At 42.4% G+C, this 25,412-nt stretch overlaps 1 protein-coding gene across 1 annotated transcript in view; it reads left to right on the forward strand.

Annotated features, from left to right (window-relative positions):
* The window catches only part of SCGN (secretagogin, EF-hand calcium binding protein), a 99,412-nt gene that overhangs the window by 25,054 nt on the left and 48,946 nt on the right, over positions 1-25,412 (forward strand). The window contains exons 3-5 of the mRNA XM_073566152.1: positions 7,277-7,369; positions 15,609-15,698; positions 15,979-16,035. Of these exons, the coding sequence (XP_073422253.1) occupies positions 7,277-7,369; positions 15,609-15,698; positions 15,979-16,035 (240 nt within the window). The remainder of the gene's footprint in view (positions 1-7,276; positions 7,370-15,608; positions 15,699-15,978; positions 16,036-25,412) is intronic.

Genomic DNA, 25,412 nt, shown 5'->3' on the forward strand with positions numbered 1-25,412 from the left:
ATCATTAGGCAAGGAGATATTGAGCGCCTCCGTCTTGGAGTAGTTGACTTTAAAATTTGAGACCTCCCCGAACCTACGGAACTCTTGGAGAAGTACGGGAAAGGCCACAGTCGGGTTGGTAATATATAGCAGTAAGTCATCCGCATATAGGGATATCTTAAACTCATGTTGACCAATCCGCAAACCCTCAATATCGGGTGTCTTCCGTAATGCCACTGCTAGGTGCTCCATCGCGAGGATATAGAGTAAAGGAGAGAGGGGGCAACCCTGTCGGGTCCCGTTCCTTATATTAATGGGCAGGGAGAGGGTGCCATTAACTCTGAGATAGGCTGTAGGTCTATGATATAGAGCAAAAATCCTCTCCATCATGTTAGGACCCACTCCTAGTTGCTGCAGAGAAGCACGTAGAAAGGGCCAACCTAGGCGGTCAAACGCCTTCTCAGCGTCAACAGATAATAAGCATGCTGGTACCCTTCCTGTGCGCATGTATGAAGTCAGGAGCAACGTCTTCACCGTGTTATCCCTGGCCTCCCTGTGAGGCACAAAGCCTGCCTGATCATTATGGATGGACCCAGGGAGAACAGGGTTCAGTCTACCAGCTAACACTTTCGCGAACACCTTCTCATCTACATTAATAAGGGATATGGGCCTATAACTTTCACATAATAGGGGATCTTTACCCAGTTTAGGAATCACGGTGATTGTAGCCATCAGCGTTTGGGGGGCAAAGGGATAGCTGGCCGAGATAGAGTTAAACAGTTTGATCATGAAGGGGACTAGGGAGTTTGCAAACAATTTATAAAAGGCAGCAGAAAATCCATCAGGGCCAGGACTCTTACCATTAGCTAAGGATTTTATTGTGTCGAGAACCTCCTGCTCTGAAAGAGGGCTCTCCAGGGTCTCAGACTCCTCCACCGACATAGGCGGGAGCCCAGTATCCCGGATGTAATCATCCACCCGTGCTTGAAACTTGAGGGGGGACATATCAGATAACGGGCCATTTAAATTATAAAGAGAGTCGTAATATGCTCTGAACGAGTCCACAATCTCCCCAGGAAAATGGACCAGTTCACCCGTAGCAGATCTCATGGTAGGAATATAAGTGGTAGGGGCACGAGGATGCAGAAACCTCGCCAGGGCCCTCCCAGGTTTATCAGAATATTTGTACATAAATTTACGGAAGCGGTCCCTCTGTCGTGCTAACGTCGCGTCTAACAAGGTGCTCAACTCACAGCGCGCCCGGAGGAGATCAGTCAGCACACAAGCATCTCTAGTCCGTTTATGGTCCGTCTCCAAAGCTTGGACACGAGTCAACAAACCCATTATATCAGTCTCCCTCTCTCTTTTCAGTCTGGCCCCTTGTTGTATAAATACCCCCCGTTTGACTCCTTTCAAAGCTTCCCATTGATACGGAATAGCCGTAGGGTCGTGTTTGTGAAAATCTAGAAAGTCCGAAATTGCTGTTCGCACGGCCGCCTGACACGTTAGATCTCCAAGGAGACCAGGGTTTAACGACCAGGTCCATTCCTTCGGAATGAGACTCGGCAACCGCAGGGAGAGCAAGACCGGGGCATGGACCGACCATAACATTGTGTCGATGTCGGACCTAGGGTCAAAAGACAGGAGCCCGTGGCTGATCAAAAAATAATCTAATCTACTGTAGGAATTGTGTATTGTGGAAAAATAGGTATAATCCCGGGCAGTGGGGTGCAGTAACCTCCAGACATCCACCAACCTTGAGTCCGTCAGGGCCCAACGTAGTCTCTCCATCTGCGAAGGGGACACCGCTGACCTGCCCGAAGAGGAATCCACAGCGCGGTCCAATACCATATTGAATTCCCCTCCCATGATCACGTAGCCCTCCACAAAAGCCGATAGGTCCCGCAAGTACTTTCCGCATGCTCGGACCTGGTCTTGATTGGGGAGATAAATGTTAGCTATGGTGAACAGATCGTGGGCAATTTTAAGCTTCAGAAACACATATCGACCACCAGAATCCGTCTTAGAGGCGACAACCTGAGCCTGGAGAGACTTATTGTAATGCAATGCTGACTCCTTTAGACTTGGAATCAGAATTACTTCCATGGAACCACTGCGTGTAGTATTTATGGCTAAGCGTAGGGATTCTGTCTGATCGGAAATGCGTCTCCTGCAGCAAAAGTACGTCAACTCGTTGCTTATGCATACCGTATAGAACCTTCGATCGTTTTTCGGGGACATTAAACCCTCTGACATTAAGTGAGCAGAGTTGTAGGGATGCCATATGAACTATCGGGCCCACAGGTGGCACAATCAGGTCAGGAAGTAGTAGGGGGGGTGGGTGGTGGGAAGAGACAGAGATAGTAAAAGTAAAGCACCAAGGAAAGAGAGTAGTTCAGAACCGACCGAAAAGAAAAAAGAAATAAAGGGAAGACCAAGAGGCCACTAGGCCTCTGGTGTAGAGAACAATATCAGAGAAAACTCTGAGAAGTAGTGTCACAGACACACCCTAGTGGGGAGGTGATTGGGCAAAGAGCAAGCAGCCAACAGCCAAGCCCCTGCAGCAAAAAAAAAAGAAAATCCAAACTCCACCCCGTAGGTCTGTAGACCTGTCAGTATAAACAATATTAACAAATACAACAGGACGAGTCATAAACCAGATACGTTTGCAGAAGTGAACACAATCGGAACGGGTCTCCGAAGGGGCATCTCCGAGTGCTAAATTTAGAAGAAAAAGTAGCGTTAGTCAGTCTAGGATATAATTAGTGGAATTATAAAGTAATACAACAGGTAAGCACATCATTTGGGGTGCCCATCGGAGTAGGAAACCATTCATAAACAGTGTAGAATAGGCTATGCTGGGAGCTCCGTTCAAGAGTCCCAGATAGAATCTGATAAAAATGAAACCGCTACCAAACATATGGCTCCAGTCCCCCTGCATTAATCAAACTTGAACAAAGTTACGACCAGACTCCTCTTGGGAGCCCGACAGTATGCAGGGGTACCACAGGCGGAACAAAAGAGACAATAGAAAACATATAATCTAGGATAGATGATCAAGTGTCGTTGGTCTGAGTGACGGATCCATGTCTCCGGCGGGAGCTCCGCTTCCTCTTTCCCATAGTCCCAGCAGGAGGTCCTCCATCGCTGCGCAGTCCCCATAAGTCAGACGCAGTGAGGCGAGGCCAGTCCCCCAGCGCAACCATGGGTAAGCCCAGAGCAGCGGTGAAGTTCTGGAGATCCGACGGGGATCTCAAAGTTGTCAGACCCTTATCACTGCGTACTTGCAATTGGAATGGGTAGCCCCAACTATAGGGGATCCTATTTTCCCGCAACATCTCCAAGAGGGGACGTAGAGCCCTCCGTTTGGCCAGGGTGAAGCGTGAGAGATCAGACAGAAGAAGAATATCAGATCCATTAAAGTCTATAGCATCGTGGTCCCTCGCCTTACGCATGATGTCATCCTTAGTTTGGAAGTAGTGGATCCTGCATATGACGTCCCTCGGCTTAGATGTGTCGGGGTTCCTGGGCCCTAGCGAGCGATGAGCTCGATCAATTTCAATGTGTTCAGTGGATGGTTTCCCTAAGAGCGATTTAAAAATGCCGTGAAGGGCCGAGGAAAGGTCACGTGAGGCCACAGACTCAGGGATCCCACGGAGCCTGATATTTTTCCTCCGGTTCCTGTTCTCAGAGTCCTCCAGCATATCTAATACCATATTAAAAGACTCCGAGTGTAGATCCAGAAGTTGTTGCTGGCTCTGTAATTGTGAGGAAAGCGACTCCACTCTCGCCTCCAATGCAGAGACGTTAGTAGTAAGGTGGGACACGTCCTCCTTAAGGGACCCTATTTCACCCCTGCACACCGCTTCCAGGTGCTGAATATAGCCCTCCATATCGGCCCTGGTGGGGATGGCACTCAGCTGCGCTCTCAGCTCTGAAGCATTTATGGAATCATCAGGGCCCACAGGTCTAGAAGGAGCTTGTGCAGGGGGGCCATGAGATGTAGTGGTGGGGGGACACTGTCCTGGGACACCAGACAGGGAGAAGCCCCACTTTCATATCCCCCTGATGATAGTGAAGGGACCACTTCTGTTATCTGGGTCTGGTAGGGCTGTAATGTAGGAGGAGACCTGTCCTCAGCCTGCTCAGTCTGTGCCATGGTCTGACCGGGGGATGGGGGGCAGGACGCAGCTCTCACCTCTCCAGTGCTTTGTGCCAGGCTCCCTCCTGTCTGCAACTGAGGTGAACGGCTGGTCACAGGAGCAGCAGTCCTCCCTCCCCCATCCAGCACCCTCCCTGCTACAGCTCCAGTCTTCTGCTTGCTTGTGGTCCCAGGCGAAGGGCATCCATGTGCGTTCAGCCACACAGGGGAGTCACCTCTCCCCTCCACCATTGCCAAGGGTGCCGTTCTCTTTCCCACGCTTCCCTGGGCCGACATATATCTGGCTATTCCGGCACCTCCGGGACCCGCAGTAAGCTCTCTGGGTGCCTGGGAATGGAGACCAGTCTTGCCCTTCATAACGACGGGTGAGTGGAGCTAGATATAGCTGATTAATCGCTGCAGGGGCCTCAGGCACGCAGGAGCTCAGCAAAGATGCAGCCTCACAGCTCCATGTCCAAGCCACGCCCCCCATCGGAGAAATTATGATAACAGTAATGATAACAGATCCCCATAGAAATATATTGGGTTTGTCAGGAATCTATTTCTTTTACACCTAGCTATAGAAGAGATTTGGAAAGAAACCCAACAGAATATAGTAGTGTGTGACAATAGGATATGGCTTGACTAACAGCATGCTTTCATTTCATTGCATAGCATTTCAGAGTCTTTGTCTATAGACTGTTGGGTGTTCCAGTGGTCAACACCCTACAGATCCACAACTCTGTATGCTGAGAACAACCCTTAAATAAAGATTATCTGTTTTTACAATATGTTCTATGGTCATACCTATAGCTATTGCAGTCCCATCAAGGTTGTAACCTTTGAAAAATTTCATACTACATATATATATACACTGTACATAAAGAAGAACCCAGCAAGAGTGCAGTGGGTATAACCGGCCTCTATTCCTTCCAACAGGTACAGTAGAGTTCAGCAAGGCAAGGAATTAAATAAAAAATAACTTTTAATTAGTACTGTAAAAGAAAGGCCAACATATATATATCGTAACAACCAAGACAATACATAAAGTGCTAGTGTTCAAGATAACCAGTGCTCGTATTAAAATTTGGTTTGATCTTACCAAAGCAGTTTTCTTTCTGTACTGGGTGCATAAGATAGGAGTCGGGAAGGAACAATGATTGCAGGGGGAGGTTGAAGTTAGTCTTGTCCCCTAAAACTCTTTGTCAGGCCCCTGCATTGCTCCTGCCCTTACAAAGGCAGTACCCAAGTATAGCCTGCTCACAAGTTACCCACTTAAAGTATAGCCTGCTCTCAAGTTACCCATAAAGTGTAGCCTGCTCACAAGTTACCCATAAAATTGTGCACCCTCCTTTGGGTAACTTGTGAGCAAGCTATACCTTATGAGTAACTTGTGAGCAGGCTATACTTGGGTACTGCTCTTGTAAGGGCAGGGGCAATGCAGAGGCATAACAAGGAGCTTTAGGGGAAAAGAGTAGCTTCAACCTCCCCCCTGCTATAATTGTTCCTGCCCGACTCCTATCTTGTGCACCCAACACAGAAAGAAAACTGTTTTGGTGAAATCAAACCAAATTTTAATACGAGCACAGGTTAATTTGGGTACTAGCACTTTCTGTATTGTCTTGGTTGTTACAAATTTATATATATATATATATATATATATATATATACACACATACACACTGTATATATATATATATATATATATATATATATATATATATACTGCTCTGGCAAAAATTAAAGGTAATCTGACCTCATTTTTGGCATATGAGATGCGGCTACTGTCATCAGGGGCTTATCTACAGCATTGTATAATGCTGTAGATAAGCCCATGATGTAACCTGAAAGATAAGAAAAACGAGTTACATTATACTCACCCCGGGGTCCTGTCCGGTCCGATGGGTGTCGCGGTCCGGTCCGGCGCCTCCCATCTTCTAGCTATGACATCCACCTCCTTACTTCTGCCGCGGCTCCTGCGCAGGAGTACTTACTCTGCCCTGTTGAGGGCAGAGCAGAATACTGCAGTGCGCAGGCGCCGAGAAAGGTAAGAGAGGTCCGGCGCCTGTGCACTGCAGTGCTTTACTCTGCCCTCAACAGGGCAGAGTAAGTACGCCTGCGCAGGAGCCGCGGCAGAAGTGAGGAGGACGTCATCGCTAGAAAATGAGAGGCGCCGGAGTGCGACACCCATCGGACCGGACCCCGGGGTGAGTATAATCTAACTCGTTTTTCTTATCTTTCATGTTACGTCGGGGGCTTATCTACAGCATTACAGAATGCTATAGATAAGCCCCTGTCAGCGGTGGCTGCAACTCATATGCCAAAAATGAGGTGACAAATTCCCTTTAAGAGATCACCGCATCAAAACTCTGTCATGGGCAGCCCATTCTCCAGACCTGAAGCCTATTGAAAACCTCTGGAATGTAATCAAGAGGATGATGGATAGTCACAAGCCATCAAACAAAGAAGAACTGCTAAAATTTTTGCGCCAGAAGCAGTGTGAAAGGCTGGTGGCAAGCATGCCAAGAATCATGAAAGCTGTGATTAAAAATCATGGTTATTCCACAAAATTAATTTCAGAACTCTTCCTGAGTTAAAACATTAGTATTGTTGTTTCTAAATGATTATGAACTTGTTTTCTTTGCATTATTTGAGGTCTGAAAGCACTGTTTTTTTTTTAATTTTTACGATTTTTCTTTGTCAGAAAAAAAATACAAAATTTATTACTTGGAAATTCAGAGACATGTTGTCAGAAGTACACAGACTAAAAAAAACAATTTTCATTTTACTCAAAAATATACCTATAAAGGGAAAAATCAGACAAACTGAACATTTGAATGTGGTCTCATTTGCCAGAGCTGTATATCTGTATATACAGTATACATGTTGGCCTTTCTTTTACACTACTAATTAAAATTTGTATTTTATTTAATTTCTTGCCTTGCTAAACTCTACATATATATATATATATATATATATATATATATATATAATCTCACTGGCATGTTATTCAAGTTAATAGTCCTATGTATTATATAAATCTTACTAATTTTTATATACAGTAATCACGTTAAACTCTTGAGAGAAAAGAGGTTCAATAGAGGTAACGAAAACTTGTAAACCCATTAAAGAATGAATGTTTTTGTTCAATTGTAGAATGCAATAACTGCAGAAAAAGTCCAAGGGGTGAAGGACCGATTCATGTCTGCATATGATGTCACTTCAGATGGACGCCTTCAGATACAAGAAGTAAGTGTGCAAGAGCTGTGCAGTCCTCTGATAGTATTAGTATAAGTCAATAAACAAGAATTAAATTCTTATCATACAGGAACATAAAAGAAGCTATCAAGTATGAGATAAATGTATAACAAGTAGGTTCATCTATATAAAACATGGTTTAAAAAGCCCCAAGAGTGAAAATCTGCTTTGTTCCTTACAACCAGACTCTTAAGTTTTCAATGGTTCTTTGCTTAGAAAGTTGTGCCATAATGTGTCATTCATACACGCAAACTGTGCCCTCCTCTGTGATAAACAATGTTAATGTCCTGGACTTTAATATTGATTTATCCTTAAATTGCCTATTCTTAAATCACTTTAACATTGATGTCCTAAGGATAGGTCATTAATGTCCGATCGGTGGGAGTACGGCACTTGGCACCCACATCAATCGGCTGTTCCCAGTGTCAGCGGCGGCCTAAACTGCTCAGTTACAGAGCAGTACAGCACAACTCCATCAGCTGTATACTGGCCGCTGCTGGGTACTGTGCATCTGATGCCTATTGAAAGACAAATGGCTTCTAAAGGCCGCGTCACACACAGCGATCTCGCTAGCGAGATCACTGATTTTGTGAAACATCAGCGATCTCTCCAGCGAGATCGCTGTGTGTGATGGGGATCAGCGACCGGCCCTCCTGCTGGTTATCGCTGATCGTCCTCGAACGTTCCTGGCTGTTTTTTGATCGCTGGTCTCCCGCTGCCCAGCGCGCATCGCTGCGTGTGACAGCAAGAGACCAGCGATCAGCGACGCTAGACACTGGTTTCTAATGTAAACGTCGGCTATCTAGGAGCCCCGCGGCTCTTGGATACCCGCTGTTTACCTTGGAAACGAGCGTGTACGCTGGTTTCCAGGGTAAACAGCGGGTATCTAGGAGCCGCGGGCTCTTAGATACCCGATGTTTACCCTGGAAACCAGCATGTACGCTCGTTTTAGTGTCGCTGATCGCTGGAGGGGCTGTCTATGTGACAGCTCACCAGCGATCAGCCTAACGATGTCCCAGCGATCCCCACATGTCGGATCGCTGGTGGGATCGCTGGGACATCATTATGTATAACGGGGCCTTAAGAGTTAAAGGCCTTTTCATTGCTGTTAATGTGAAATCTATACATGCATTAAACAACAATCAAGATATAGATAAATGAATTACTACTGCGCTTAGAGTCACTGGCATCTATTGTCTTACTCAAATGGATTTGAAGAGAAAAAAAAAAAAATCAAAGTCCAGAGCACAATAAAAGAACCAGGTTTGGACAGAGAACAACAATAAGTAACACTAAAAAAGTCATATATATCTCTTTGGATGCTTAATGCCAATTGTAGAGCAAGAAACCAAGATTACCTTGTAAAGCAGTAGGGGTTAACAGCCACAGAGGGGGAGGGCGGGCTCAGTCTCACAAGTGAAGGCTGATTCTGTGTTTGGAGATCCCAAAAGTCCTTCTGTAAGTAATAACACTCCTCAGGTGGGTTGCTGATTAAATGCTTCTTGCTTAAGAACTGCAGTAATCCTGTTAGCGATGCTACCCCGGCCGGTAGGATAGCTTTTTGGTCCTCATTGCAATCTCTAGGCTGCAGCCCAGTGCATCACGTGTCTCTGACTTCACACAGGTTCTGTGCTGACAGCATAGTGTGAAGTTCAGGCACCTAGTTCAGTGTGTTTTCCCACCCAGCCTGCCATTAGAGCGACTGCTGCCACCGGCCGGGGTAGCATCGCTAACAGGATTACTGCAGTTCTTAAGCAAGAAGCATTTAATCAGCAACCCACCTGAGGAGTGTTATTACTTACAGAAGGACTTTTGGGATCTCCAAACACAGAATCAGCCTTCACTTGTGAGACTGAGCCCGCCCTCCCCCTCTGTGGCTGTTAACCCCTACTGCTTTACAAGGTAATCTTGGTTTCTTGCTCTACAATTGGCATTAAGCATCCAAAGAGATATATATGACTTTTTTAATGTTACTTATTGTTGTTCTCTGTCCAAACCTGGTTCTTTTATTGTGCTCTGGACTTTGATTTTTTTTTTTTTCTCTTCAAATCCATTTGAGTAAGACAATAGATACCAGTGACTCTAAGCGCAGTAGTAATTCATTTATCTATACAGACTTTCCCTTTGACATCTATGGTGACTGGTGTCTTTCTGCTTTTGCAGCTGGAGTCCCTATATATACTTGAGCGCCACTGAGGTTTTTATATTATAACAATCAAGATATGTTCATATACAGATACTGTGTAGAAATTTCTGTGACAGAATGATCCATGATGTATTTCTGAATTGGGTTCTTTCTGAAAGTCTCATTTAGAAATATAAAACAGTCACAGCAGTTTCTTACATGGGTGGACCCTTATTAATCATTATGGCTGCTGCAAAGCAGAAAGCAAATTAACATGCATGATTTAATTATTGAGAACTAAAAGGATGAACTTACTAAAACCAGAAAACTCTTTTAATTCCAAGGTCTTTTGGCCTCGATGACCAGTCACATTTTAAAAGTATTATCTTTGTACAGTACATGTTGTTTTATTATATATATATGTTTTTTTACACTCCTCAACATTGAAATTTCAACCCCAAAAGGAAAAGATGTGAAATTATGGAAATTACAGGATCACCAGACATGGTATTCATATGCAAATGATGAAACAAAGGAAACAAAATGTTCAAAGTGTTCGTCATGATGTTGCCCACCTGATCTTCAGATCACACTCAGATTATTATTGCTTCTCAGACAACAGTGGAACTCATCAATGAATGCACTTGGCCTCCATTCTAGCTGCTACTGTCATCTTGCTCTACATCATAATCATCTTTGATATCAATGGAACACATATAGCTCAATGTCTGGATCGTAGCTTAATTTTGTGCAATCGCCTTCTCATAGTTTGTGTAGACACTCTTTGACTTCTAGAGTTTTGTTAGACAATGTGGGCTCACTGGGTGAGATGAATCCTCTAGGCCCAAGGTCTGGGCAGGTACATGGGTCAAGGGCGTCGGTGGAGCAGCTAGGTGAGAGTAAATATAATTCATACAAGTGTATGTACTAACCCCTGGATGAAGCATTTTAGTGCGAAACGCTCGTCAGATGTGATAGGTCCCCTGGGTTTGCTCTTTAGGTAACTATGCTTCTTTGCATGTACATACACTTGAATGAATGATATTTACTATTTGGCACATATATGTGACTTCTTGTCGTTATGGCACTTGTGTCTGTTGTTTGCAACTCAGGGCACATTTTCTGATATTAAATACTCCACTTTGTCAACTTGTGCTATTAATATTTTTTCTTATGTGGCCTGTGGTGGAAATAATGGGTGGAGAAGAAGAAAATAAGTGATTTATTTGTGAGTCATTGTTATGTACCATTTTTTGATTGCTAGTGCGTTCTGTGCATAGTTACATAGAACCAACTTTTATATCTATATGCATGATATTTTTATGATTTCTTTAAGTCGCTTCCTGGGATACCCACTTCTCTGTTTTCCCGTACTTGTGGTACCTGCCTGGTTTTTAATATTTTATGATTTTTCTAATAAAGATTATGTCTAGTTTAAAATGGCCTTGTGTGAAGTTCTGTTGTTGGGTGACTCATAAATGTTTACTTCATGGCTTAAGGGATATGTTTAGGTGTTTCTAAGTAAAGAAAAAGCAAAAAGTGCACTTAAATAACACAGAGGTTTAAGTAATACTTTCTTTTTATGAAAAAAATAGCATAAAAGCCATCCCACCACGACAAGGTAACTCTGAACGGAACCGTCCTACACTGTCTAATATTAAAAACCTTACCATGTTTCAATGTTGACGTCAGTGTGTGAATAAGGACAGACCTGACCCAACCAGTGGACACCAGTCTGGGGAAGCCTTACATACAAATTCCAGCTCAGGAGAGGGAGGCCACACCCCGGCTTGCACAGAATGCAATAATACAAAGAAAAAAACACAAAGATTGAGCTTGACTTGAGTTGGTACACATGCAGTACACATAAACACATGTTCACATTGGCCACAAAACATATAAAACCTACAAGAGAAAAAGTGAGCGGATCTTAACATTTTGCATGCCCAGTGCATTAAGTGTTGAAAAACATTCATCAACCCTTAGTAACATCCTTGATAGTAGCCAGGGTGTGTAAGTGTGTGCATATAGTGTGAATACTCATTACTGAATAAGAGGAGATCGTTTGAAGATTTAGTTTCCATTTTTTAATAATTTGGTTATTATTTATATGTCTTTAGATTCTGTGATTTACACTGTTCCATGATTTTTCATTCTTAGCATTACAATTTCAATGTTGAGGAGTGTATTTTATTATAAAAAGCATTTCTTCATATGTGATCTTATCAAATTTGCTAATCATGACATAGTTTACAGTCGACTACCAAATATACAAGCATAGCAGTCATATAGCCTGTGCTATATGAACCAGTATTAGCTTATTGTAACCAGTGGAAGTGCAAGAAAGTCCAAGTTGGGTTTGACATCTCATAGGCTGTGCCTGTTCACTTCTTAACCTCTGAATTCTGGCTAATGCCAAGCACAGGTCCTTTCTCTCATCACAAATGACCCTATCACTAGAAGCTCAGACGGTGGCCAGTAAGCCGAGAAAGCAGGTGCTGGCAGCCCCTGGGAAGCTGATTAGACCAATGGAGGAGCATGGATTTCAGAGGTCTAAGATTACATAATGTTGCATGTCTGAGAAATCAATCAAGTTAAAAGAAGCATGTTTGTTCAGCTCTGATGAAGGTCCTTATGTAGGAACAAAACATTAACAACTTTGAGGATTGACAAATAGATGTAAATACTTATGTCCCCCCAAAAAATTGAGAAAAGTATTCAAGGTGTGATACCTTATAATAATAATAATAAATTTTATTTTTATAACGCCGACATATTCCGCAGCACTTTACATTTCAGAGAGGATTTCTACAGACAATAGACATTACAGCATAACAATAATCACATACAGTAGATTATAACAAATACCAAGAGGAAAGAGGGCCCTGCTTGCAAGCTTACAGTCTATGAGGAAAGAGGGAGACACGAAAGGTGGGTGGTAACAGTTGCCCTGATTGTATGGACCAGCCATAATGTTAAGTGTGTGACAGTACAGACACAGAGGGCTAATGGATGCATAAAGTACCTTTATTGGCTAACCAGAGAAATTATATTTGCAAGCAAGCTTTCAGGGCTCAAAAGGCCCCTTCATCAGGCTGGATTACAAGTGAATCAGCCTGATGAAGGGGCCTTTTGAGCCCTGAAAGCTTGCTTGCAAATATAGTTTCTCTGGTTAGCCAATAAAGGTATCACACCTTGAATACTTTTCTCAATTTTTGGGGAGGACATAAGTATTTACATCTATTTTTCTGGCTAACACGGTACCACAATTTTATTTTGTATTGTACATCGTAAGGATTGACAAATAAATTTGTTTTCTTTGGTTTTGAGCTAAGCATGGAAATTAAAGCTCAGCATGAAACAGAATCTCTGTATATACAAGGTGGTACTGTATATACTTCTGTTAAATAAACCCTAATTATGTTACCTTACAATAATAATTATCTAAATGTAAATGTTGATATATTATTTCAGAAAATCTGATATTGACAGCATTTTAGATAAATACTTTTATGTGATTTTGCTCATAATAAGAATATTTTATTTTGTAACAGGTAGCACTGCTTCCTCTGGCTCAACAACTATTCTTAAAATAAAAAAAAAAACTCATAAAGCTGCCAAAAACTGACTAGTGCACAACACCTTTAGGTGTGGATTTGACACGAGACAGACAGGACACATGCCCCCTATCCCCCAGACCACTTCCAGCAGCTGAACTGTAGCTGCATTTACTTAGTATCCACAATACTCTTGGGGACAAACATGCCCAAATCTTGACATAAAATAAACATTACCTTCAGGTGCAGAGAAGCATTTTTATGCCTCAGCAGACGTTATGCTTGCTTTTGAAGGTCTGAAGACTATCTAACTCAAGGCAACGTAATAACAATTAGTCCCCAAATTCTGCCTAGATTACATATATAAAAGAGTCTAATTTTAGGAAATAATACAACAGAAATGTATCAGAAAATATTCCACGTGTTTTAAGGCACTGTTCACATCTCTGTTTTATTATTCCAGTTGTCTGTTCCTTTAGAACAAAATAGACAAAAGGAATTAGGAATCGGTACATTACTGATTCAAACAGGATTCAAGAACAAAATAAGTTGCATGATAAAGCACGGAAAGGCATCACCACTTGGCGAGCTTCCCAGCAAAAAACCTCACCAACTCCAATAAATTATGACATACCAGAGAAACAGGAGTACACGGTGAAAACAAGAGAAATAAATAAATGTAAATATTTATTGTACATACAAAATACATGAGAAGTATTACAAAATGATCATAGTGCACCAAGGAACATGCAGGCAAGCAAAAAGGGGCACCCCTCTGACAATATAATCCTAAATTAGTAAGCGCTCCGGTCAAGTGACCCAAGGAGATAGGTTCATATGCTTTATCTAAAAAAGGATATAGCAATGCAGCTTACCGGGGTAAGTAAATGCCAGAGAGAGGGCCCCACAGCCAGATGTCCGCCCCCGACGCGCGTTTCGCAGGCACTGATGCCGCTTTCTCAAGGGGATAGTGAATAGTGAGGAATAGGACCTTAAAATAGCTCATGTGATATGTCACGTGGGGTGGAAGGGCCAATGGGAGCGGTCTGTAACGGCGCGTGCGCGGTGTGCGCGCCAGGTCCTCCACATAGCCCGGGCGTCATGCCATCACATGCACAAATGGGATAAAAATATCCCGGTGTGCATGGAGACATACAGATGCCCTGCAGCCAGAGCACACAGGCGCACACCACCGCGGACGCGCACATCCGCTTTGGCTCACCCGGAATTTCACAACGGGTCATAATAGTATACAGCAACGGCCATAAAGTGCATAGTGCATATGTAAATTGGTACATCCCCCACAATAATAATATTAGAGTAACAGTAATAGGGAGGGGGGGAAAAAAGAAATTTAAATCATAATATAGCAAAAGCAGCTGCACATACGTCTGAATAATAATAATGATATAACCCAATGTATGTATACTCTTTTGCTTCCTCCCCTGCCCAGGAGCTGTGATATGATCAGACCATGTTCCTGTAAGGTCAGTCACAGCCATTACACAGTACACAGCAGGGGCACATTTATAAGATTATCTCAGCACAGGAACATCTTATTTAAACACATCCAGTTGTGGAAGTTATTATTATTCCAAGATCTATTGCTTAAAATTAACTTTTGTTCATGCGAAAACCCCTTTAAGATAAGAAGCCAAATCAGACATTCCATTTGCAGAGACTTGTTTCGGGATGTTTACTGATCATGAGTGCAAAGCAGGAGATATGATTTGGCTAGGTGAGAAGCCTCTGACCGTGGAGCTAAAGGGGAATGTTTTTCTTTAGGCCAGAAATCCGTGGACTCACATTGTGGAGAAGGCAGAGAAATTCTGTGCTCCATCTGCTCTTCACAGTGTGCTAGAGTTCACTCATCCAGTAGAATCGAATTTCATTATGCTGACACTCTGAGCAAACTTGAATCAGCATTTGATTGGGACTATCATTAGTGTAATTGACCCAATCCGAATATACGGTCATGTGACCCTGACCTTAATGGAGAGTGCCAAGCCAGCCCAAGGAGACTTATAGGCAATGTAATGCTACTTTGGGAAATTAGCTATGCAAATTGCCTCTTCAGAGAGGAAGATGAATTGAAATAGAGCATTATCTATTGGATGTAGCAATCCTTAAAGCCAATATCGATGCTGTCTCACCTAGCCAAAGCAGATCTTCTTCTTTGCACTGATGAGGAACACATCCTGAAACACATGTCTGCAATTGAAATGACTGGCTTGCCTTGCTTTCTTATCTCATCTTAAAGAATAGAAATTGACTTTTAGGATTGCAAAATCCAATAAATTGTGATAGACTTCATCGCCTTTTCCTCTGAAGAGGCTATTTGCATATTTTATTTCCCAAGGAGCATTGCATGGTCTGTAAGTTTCCTTACTCTGGCTTGGCACTCTTCACAAGGAGAAATGTTCTCCCTTAGGTCCTCAAACTGAATTTGAAACTCACACACTGGCACATATGTTATTGTAAAATTACACAAAAAGGGATTTTTATGGGTTTACAGAAGGATTTCTACTAATATTGTTTTTTGCTCCAGCTTGCCAACATGATTCTACCAGAGGATGAAAACTTTCTGTTACTTTTCCGTAGAGAAACACCATTGGATAATAGTGTGGAATTTATGCGGGTAGGTATGACTGACTTGGTAATGTCTGTAAATGCATGTTATTTCTACATTTATTAGCAGTCTAAGAAAATCAATGTAAAGTAAGATTTAAACGAGTGGGTTGTTCAGAATTTAAAAAAAGATATATAATAAGAAGGAGGGGTCTTTCATTTCCAGAAAAAGGACCATACCTGTCCAAGAAAATAAAGGTTTTGTTAATTTATTAATAAACAACTAATCTAATATCACTTATTTATATTTTACAAAACGCTGTATTATAAAATATTTTTTTTTTCTTCAGATTTGGCGGAAATATGATGAAGACAGCAGTGGATTTATTTCTGCTGTGGAGCTCAGGGTATTTATTTTTTGCTTGCTACTGTTACATTATTTTCTAACCATATGTCTGGAATTACTCGGTAACACTGAGTTAGATTATGACAATGCCAAAATAATCAGCCATTAACCATTAACCCAATAACGACCAAGCATCATAAATTTACAATGTTTGATCATGGGCTTTAACCCTACAAAATTTACCGTACATTGTGGGGTTAAAATGTGTGCTCTAGCAGAAGCAAGTCTGGCGACTAGCTATGATACACAGCCACAAATGTAGGGAAAGAAGAGAAGGTGTTTATTACCACTTCTGTCTTCTTTTTAGCCAGCTATGTAGAAGTCATCATAGCTGAGGTGCTTGGGCCTAGCAGACCCAGATTAGCTCTGCCAGTGGAAACAAACAGCTGTAAATAAAACATATGCACCACAGAAATCTTGCATGATAGCCTGGAGAGCAAATTGTGTAATATATATATATTACATTCTACTCTTCATTCTACTTTTTACTGAAAACAGAATGAGGTCTACAAAGAAAAGAACACAGTACCTATAGTAAATTATGGTGGATGTTCAAAGATGTTTTGGTGTTTTGCTGGGTGTCTTTACTGTGTGCAAGACATCATGAAATCTGAAGATTACCAAAGGATTTTGCTTCGCCCATGGCAACAGACTGATACGGGTGTTCTGGCTGCGAACCAGATTATAAAGTCTAGATTTATTTTGTAAGTTGGCAAATAAAGACATTTAAGTTTAACTTTCTTGAGTCACTGCCTCATTGTCGCAAGGGCGTGAAAGATGCTACCTTGCATATGATGGAGAATACAGGTAGTGAATTGATGCATACCCCAAAAAGAACTGCATGTCGTTGAATTCAGGCCCGCCGACAAGATGGAGGAAATACTAATCCAGTTAGTTCTCTCCCAGGCACAGCAGCAATAGTTTCAGCAACAGCATCAACAGTTTTAACAGCAGCATCTGCAGATTTAACATCAGCAGCTGCAGTTTCAGCAGCTACAGCAGCAGCAGCAGACTATCAGCCTCAATTCTACCACAATTTGCAGCCATGTGAGAGACACCTCTAACCTTGACACCAGTCCATCCCGAGGCCCGTGACCTAGTCATGTCGGCATCGAGAAAGAAGAGCCCAGAGGACAACCTGGAAACTTTCCTCACAGTGTTCGAAAGAACTGCAGAGCAGGAAAATTTGCCAGTTGACCAGTGGGCTGAAGTGGTGGCCACTTTCCTGATGGGAGACACCAAGAAGGCATATTTCGACTTCAGTCGAGCGGACTCCCAGTACTATGGGAAACTCAAAGGTGAGATCCTTGCTCGGATAGGGGTTAATACATATGTTCAAGAGAGTACCAATGGTCCCTTGTGGATGCCCAACCCGCTAGGTCTCAGTATATGACTTGTTATATCTAGTAAAAAAGTGGCTCCAGCCTGAGACCTTGAGAATAGCCTAGATAGTAGAGAGGGTAGTAGTTGAATGGTTGGTACAAACTCTGCCAGTAGCCATACAGCACTGGGTGGGGAAAAGGGACAGGGGAAATTAGATCAGATGGTTAGCCTGATAGAATGTTATATGGCCACCCAGGACTTGGTATGGGACTCTGCCCTACTGTGGATATTACACCGAGCCCTTCAAACTCAGAAGCCTAGAAAAGAGACATGAACCTCTGCTGGGGTCAGCCACAACTGAGCCCATAATGAGGGTATTCCCCAGAATGAGGGTAGCAGGAGACCAGTTTCCCCTAAACCGGTCCCACGGACCAGCGGTGCCACCACTAGCAGGTGCTGGTGCTGTCAAGGGCCAGGACATGTGGCTACCAATTGCCCCCTAACTGCTGAACCCATGGACTGCGGATTTACTCACCAGGTATCGATGTATGCCCATAATGTCTACACTGAGGACACTGTCGACAAAGCTGGTGAATCCCATCTATGCCTGCTGATTGTCAAAGGACACCGGGCGGAGGCTCTCTGGGACTCAAGGAGCCTAGTTACACTCATCCATGGGTCATGGATCTTCTGGATGAAACCCACTGGGGGAAAGTCGGGGTCATATGTATACATGGTGAACTCCAGGAGTATACGATGGTGGAGGTTATCTTTTCCACTTCATGTGGGGAGGTTAAACATTTGGTGGGAGTAGTAAAGAACCTTCCTTACATGACTATTTTGGGAAGAGACTTGCCCCTGTTCTGGTCCCTTTGGGAGAGTAAAATTAACCCTCCCAGGGTAAGGGTTTGTCTGGTCACGGAACCCAAAGATCCCAAGTCGGGATAACTGCCATAGGAGTCACCCTCATAGGGAAAGAGTGTTAAAATGATAGGTTTCCCTTAGAGGTGTTGGCAGAAGAGGTCGAGGCGACCTCATCAATCCCAGAGCTGGAAGCTTCCTGGGGACTTTTGGGACAGCCCAGCAGGATCCCACACTGACCTGGCACAGGAAAGGGTGAGAGAGGTAATTGGGTTGGTTCAGCAGCCAAGAGCAGAGGTCATTTTTCCGCGTATGGTGGTCAACCAGGAGTTACTATATCGGGTTGACAAAATCCGGGATGAAGTAGTGGTACAGGTGGTAGTGCCCCAATTTTACCACCAGGTGGGAATCGAGATGGTCACTAAGCACATTCTGGGTGGTCACTTAGGGATTAAAAAGATGCAAGAGTGTATTCCACAATGTTTTTTTTGGCTTGGGATTTATGCCGAGGTTCAGAGGTTTTGGGAGTCATGTCAGCTGATAAAACCCACTGCAATTTTCCATAGTTCATCGGTTCCTCTGCCTATTATATAGGTACCTTTTGAGTGGATTACTATAGGTATGTTAGGGTCCATAGTAAAGTCATCCTCTGGCCACCAACACATATTAGTGGTAGTAGACTATGTTACTCATTACCCGGAAGCAATTCCGCTGCATCACACCTCGGCTAAACTTTTTACCCGGGAGCTGCTTGCCTTGTTCTGTTGCCTTGGGCTACTAAAGGAGATAATTATGTATCAGGGGATTCCTTTTGTGTGCATAGTGACAAACAAATTGTGTAAACTGCTCCAGATCAAACAATTGTGCAGGTCGATGTACAACCCACAGACAGATGGTCTAGTGGAAAGATTTAACAAAACCCTTAAATCTATGCTAAACAAAGTGATCTCCAAAGATGGGAAGGATTGGGATATGTCACTGCCTTATTTAAGGTTTGCTGTTTGAGAGGTACCTCAGTTTTCATTGGGGTTCTCTCCATTAAAGCTATTATACGGAAGAGGTCTGCTGGACATAGCTAAAGAGATGTGAGAACAGGAGCCTAATCTCTATAAAAGCGTAATAGAAAAGGTTGCAAATATGCAGGACTGGATCACGGCGGTGATACCTATTGTAGAGAACATCTTGTGGGTGCCTAGGCAGAACAGAGCGAAGCATATAATAGAAAGGCCATAGTCAGTGTGACAACACAGAATTTAATCTTAATTATCCAAAATTTTCAGTAAGCCAGGAGGCATAGACTGTTATCTATGTGTTGACTTTTGAATTTATGTGTTTGTTCTTTGGTTGGTTGAGAAAACACAGACTTTTGTTCCTAAGAAACCTGTAATATTAACTTTTAAGTTAATGTTTGTTGTAATACATTGTGTTGCTATCCTGGATGACAGAGATGCGGAGTAGTTGAACAATACAACAATACATGTATGTTAATATGTTACACATTGTCTACTCCAGCTAGTTTGTTGACTTGCAAACATTGAAGGATAAACTATAAATAATAAAACAATGCGGGTTAAACTCATAACCCCTTCCCCTTGACCTGTGGATGATGGCTTGAAGGACAACAGTTTTGCCTGTGTAACAAGGCATATAAGAAATCCAGAGAACCAGAGACTCTTTGAAAAACCACAGCCAAAGACACTCTACAAGACAGCTACCAGAACATCATGGCTTCTTCACGAGGGACAAAGATTTGACTACACAGGATATCAGCTTAGGGGACCACAGTCCCAGTTGGAATAACAAAGATCTGTTCCATTGACTATCGCTGAACCCTCAGAGATGTCTTGAAGAATGCAGGTTGGTAGAATTAGGTCACCTAGCCACATACCTCACTGCTCTCGGTTAGCTTCCTAAGCTTGTCGGTACCTCCTCTCTGTGCGTGCCACAGGAGGGGGTAGTCAGCTCTGGAAGCTCTGAAGTTACACCTGCTCTTATCCCAGGAAGTCAGTGGAAGGGTGAAACTGTAACTTTGTACAATCTATGAAATTTTGCTAGGACTATTATCTGTGTTATTGGCCTGTTTGGTGCTTCAATAAAGTATTGCCACACTGTTATCCCTCATTCTGTTTTGTCTGAGTAGTATTATCCCCACAGTAAATGGAGAGCGGCCATCCAGTGGGATGCTCCCTGGTCCATGCAGTCTCGTGCCAGTTGACTAGAGCACCCGCTGACTCTCATGTTTTAACAGTCAGGTCATATGAAAAAAGGGATCAGGCATTAGTTTTAGTGCACACCGCAGAAAGTAAGTTCATTGCCAAGTGGCAAGGGCAATATGAAGTCTGGAAAAGGTTGGGGGGGTGAATTACAGGGTATATCAGCGTGGAGAGAGGAAACCTGAGCAACTATATAATGTAAATCTGTTAAAAGCATGGAAAGACCAGGAATATATGGTTACAGACACGTCGTATTGTCTGTGGACCCTCTGACACTGGCCCGGGAGGTGGTGGGGAACAAGGTAAAGATAGATAATGCTCTCACTAAACAGCAGCAGGAGGCTTGGACATTAGTGCAGCAGAATACAAATGTATTCTCAGAATTGCCCAGATGTATATCAGTGATCCACCATGACATTGTCACTGAGTATCAAGTAAGGGTACAAATGAAACCATACCGTGTCCCAGAGGCAGGGGGAAGCCATCAAGGTTGTGGTGAAATAAATGCTTCAACTATGAGTTATTGAGAAGTCCAGGAGTGAATTGGCTGGTCCCATTGTACTGATTCCAAAGCCAGATGGATCATTCCGATTTTGTAACAATTTCCAAGGAAATTGAATGAAGTGTCAGAATTTGACCTTTATCCAGTGCACCGGGTAGATGAACTGACTGAGAGGCTGAGGCAGGCCCAGTACTTCACAATGCTCTATCCGACCAAGGGTTACTGGTAGGTACTTTGACAGAGTCAACAAAAGAAAAGAACAAATTTATAAAGCTGGACGGTCTCCATTACTGTGTCTTCTTGCCTTTTTAGTTACATGGGGGACTGGCAATGTTTCAGAGGCTGATGGGACTAGCTTTAGAGTCCCATCCAAAGTATGTGTTGTTATACTTGGATGATATTATCATCTATAGGACCGACTGGCATACCACCTGTCTCAGGTTCAAACAGTAGTGGATTCACTCAGAGCCATGGGCTTGATGGCAAACCTAAAAATATGTGAACTAGGTCTCGAAGATTGGGGTACATGTTTTGCCTTAGGGTTATGAAACAGAAAATAAACAAAATTGAGGCCACTCAAAACTGGCCCAGTCTTCTTACTCTGAAACAAGTAAGAGCATTTCTCGGCATATTACAGACAATTTGTATCTTATCGGCACCCTTAACCAATCTCTTAAAGAGAAAAATCGGTCATGATTTGGTGGAATCTTCACGTGGAGAAAGTATTCCAGTCCATGAAGCTGGCATAGTGTGGACAGCCAGTCTTCATCAGCCCCAACATTAACAACAGTATTATTGTTCAAATGGATGTCTCTAAAGTAGGCTTATGAGCGGTTATGTCTCAGCAAGTGCACGAATAGGAACATCCAGTCACCTATTGAGTTGGAAATTTATCCTGACAGAGAAAAATTATAGCAGTGGAGATGAAGTCCTTGGTCTATTGCTTACTCAAGTGACAGTTCCTTGGTAACTGACCATTCACCCTTGGTCTGGATGAGAAATGCCAAAGAGAGGAATGTTCGGGTCACCAGATGGTTTTTGTCTTTACAAAACTTTAGTTTCTCGGTGGAACATCGAGCTGGGAAGTTGCAAAGTAATGTGGATACCCTGTCATGGGTACTTTGTATGCTAAAAGGTGTTTACCCAAGTTTGAACAGAAGGGGTCAGTATTTGATGCAGTGAGGGGAATCATATACAAGGGTCATTATGTGTCCCCCAGGATGTGAATAGAAACATACTGAACCCGCTGGAGAGCTTTGTAATTACAGCCATTGCTGTGGTTACAACACAAAATAAAAGTGAGTTTAGATTGGGTCAAGCTATTTGACTAAGTCAGATTTTCCAAAATCTGACATGGGCTTTTATTTTTGGAGAGATCTGTCGGAAGTTAGTGGGATGGATCTCTCCCTCCAGCTCGGGTCTTGGAAGTGGCCCATGTCTATGATTCCCATTATACTATCTGGTAAGGGATGGGTGTGTCAGTGTTGGTTTGTAAGTAGCAGAGCAGGAGGCTCTGTAAATGCCAGTATGTGTGAGACTGAACACAGACCAGAACCATAGAGAACAAAGCCATTACCGCAACCGCGCATTATACGGTGGTGCAGTCGCCCACAGCACGGACTGATACAGACATTCTGGCTGAGAACCGGATGATAACGTTGGAATTTATTTTCTAAATTGTCAAAGACATTTAAGCTGAACTTTCTTGGGTCACTACCTCATTACCACACAGATGTGAAAGCTGCTGCCTTACAATATACATATATACTGTATATAAAAAGCAATAAAGTCCCCACAACAGAAAGTACAAAGAAAGTTATTTTTTTCATATAAAATACATTTTGTTATATAAACATAACAACAACATAACAAATTAAACATATGTATCTAGTATTAACTTGGACAATTCATTCAAAAAAAATTGATTGGTGTGAAAAATATAAGCAATAAAAACAAAATAATTTTTTATCTATATTTGCATCGCAAAAGAAATGTACATAAATTACACAATAGTTTATATATATATATATATATATATATATATATATATATATATATATATATATATATATATATATATATATATATATATATATATATTTTTTTAACAGTGCTAAAAAATAATAATTTTTTTCTGGCATAAAACCAAGCATCATAGAGCTATATCAGTGAAAAAATGAAAAAAGTTATGGTTACAAAAAACAGAACAGAAAGAAAAACACCCCCAAAATTGTCTGGTCATTAAACAGGTTCTAAAAGTGAAAACAAGGTATCATTGCGCAGCACAGTGGCACAGTAGTTAGCCTTGTAGCACAGGGATCCTGGGTTCAAATCCCACTAAGGACAACATCTGCAAGGAGTTTGCATGTTCTCCCCGTGTTTGTGTGAGTTTCCTCCAGGTTCTCCAATTACCTCTCACATTCCAAAGACATACTGATAGAGAATCTAGTTTGTGAGCCCCAATGGGGACGGCTTCCGATAATGTATATAAAGTGACGTGGAATTAATGGAGCTATATAAGTGAGTAAAATAAATTATCTAGCCACAGGATAGATGTTAACTTATTGGTTGTCAGAATGAGGAACTTTTATCCCTGTTAGAATAGAGCGGCAGTGCGCATACTAGACCGATGCACCATTCATTCCTACGAGACTGTTGAACACTCCGTTTGGCTTTTTCCAGTAGCTCTATAGAGACTGAGTGGAGGGGTTGACAGGCTTGTACGATGCAGCTCCATTCCAACAGGGATAAAGTGCCTTGTTGGGAATTAAAGTTCCTGGATCTGCTGATCATTGGGGGCCCAAGCAGTTGGACACCCACCAACCAATAAATCATAACCATATCTTTGGATAGGTAATAATTTGTTTTCACTGTAGAACTCCCTTATGACCCATTCAGGTTTGGTCACTATGGGGTTAAAATAAATTTTGGAACTGTCTGACCATGTTACAAATATGGCCAATAGATACAGTAATATTAATGTTAGATTAGATGCAGGATCAAGTTTTATGTTACTCATTAATGGCTTCAGTTCGAAGAGTTTGACAGTGGCATTTAACGGGTTAATTGCCGCAGGTGGATCATGATTCCACCCACGGCTGTTCCAGGCATATGTCAGCTGTTCAGAACAGCTGACATGTGCCAGAAAAGATGTGTGCTCAACACCAGAGCCAATATCAAAGGGGGATACACGACATGCGTAGTACTAGTACGGCGCATGTCGTGAAGGGGTTAAAGATTACTTAAAGCAATATAAAAAATAATGCTTCTATTCTCATGTCATGTGGATTTGAATTGGAGCTGGTCAGTAGAGGGTAGAGAAAGATGTCACAAACTGTGTCCATTTGCTCCATTTAACGCTGACATTGCTCATACTAGAGGGAGTCAGTGGTCAGCTAACGCAGTTAGAGATGGCAAGAGGTCAGGGCTAAATGATGCGACTGTCACAACAGGCTAAGAAACACTTATTGTTGTCAATAAGCTAAAAAAATAAAGAAAAGTAAAGGATGTTATTTACAGGTGAGTTTTTTTTCATTTTAAGTGTAAGAACTGACATCAGCTAAATACAAAAAAGACTAAAATAAAATAGTTGTTCCAGCCGACACAATAAAAATGTATCCCTGTGACACAATACTCTTGATAGATCCAATGGATACATTTCTAATTTATTGTTGGTCTCATACCAATGATTAGTTCACTATTAATATAAGAAAATAGAACTACACTTACCGGTAGTTGTGTTTCTAAGACCCTCCATGACAGCACACAGGAGGTTGCCTCCCCATCCTAATTAGGGACAGAAAACAAGAGGCCAAATAGTGAATTCTTGAAATACTATTTATTCATATAAGTCACATGAACAAACTTTGTTAGGGGGGGAAATTACCCATGCTGTCGTGGAGGGTCTTAGATACCAAACTACCGGTAAGTGTAGTTCTATTTTCTCTAATCCCCTCCACGACAGCACACAGGAGGTATACCAAAGAATAATGGTTTAGGGAGGGACCACGGCTTGCAGGACTTTCCTGCCAAAGGCTAGATCTCGTACTGATATAAGATCTAATCTATAATGCCTAGTGAAGGTATGGACTGAAGACCAGGTCGCAGCCTTGCAGATCTGCTCAATGGATGCATTAGCTCTAGTGGAGTGGGCTTTCAGGGATGCCGGAGGAGGAAGATCCTGATTTTTATAAGCGGCCGTGATTGCTTTCTTGATCCAGTTAGCTAGGGAGCTTTTGGACGCTTTTTTCCCTTTGTTCGGTTTGCCATACTGGACAAAAAGATTCTGATCTTTCCTCCAGAGTTTTGTCTTTTCCAAATAGACCAGGACTGCTCGCCGGACGTCCAGAGAATGGAATCCCACTTCACTCTCGTCCTTCGGGTTATCACAGAAGGAGAGCAGTATTATTTCCTGGGACCTGTGGAAATCCGAAGACACTTTTGGCACAAAGGAAGGGTCTAGCCGGAAAATTATTCTAT

The sequence above is a fragment of the Dendrobates tinctorius genome, unplaced genomic scaffold (genome assembly GCF_039654945.1).
Source record: "Dendrobates tinctorius isolate UK_male_01 unplaced genomic scaffold, ASM3965494v1 ptg000004l, whole genome shotgun sequence".
In the NCBI taxonomy this organism is placed as follows: Eukaryota; Metazoa; Chordata; class Amphibia; order Anura; family Dendrobatidae; genus Dendrobates; species Dendrobates tinctorius.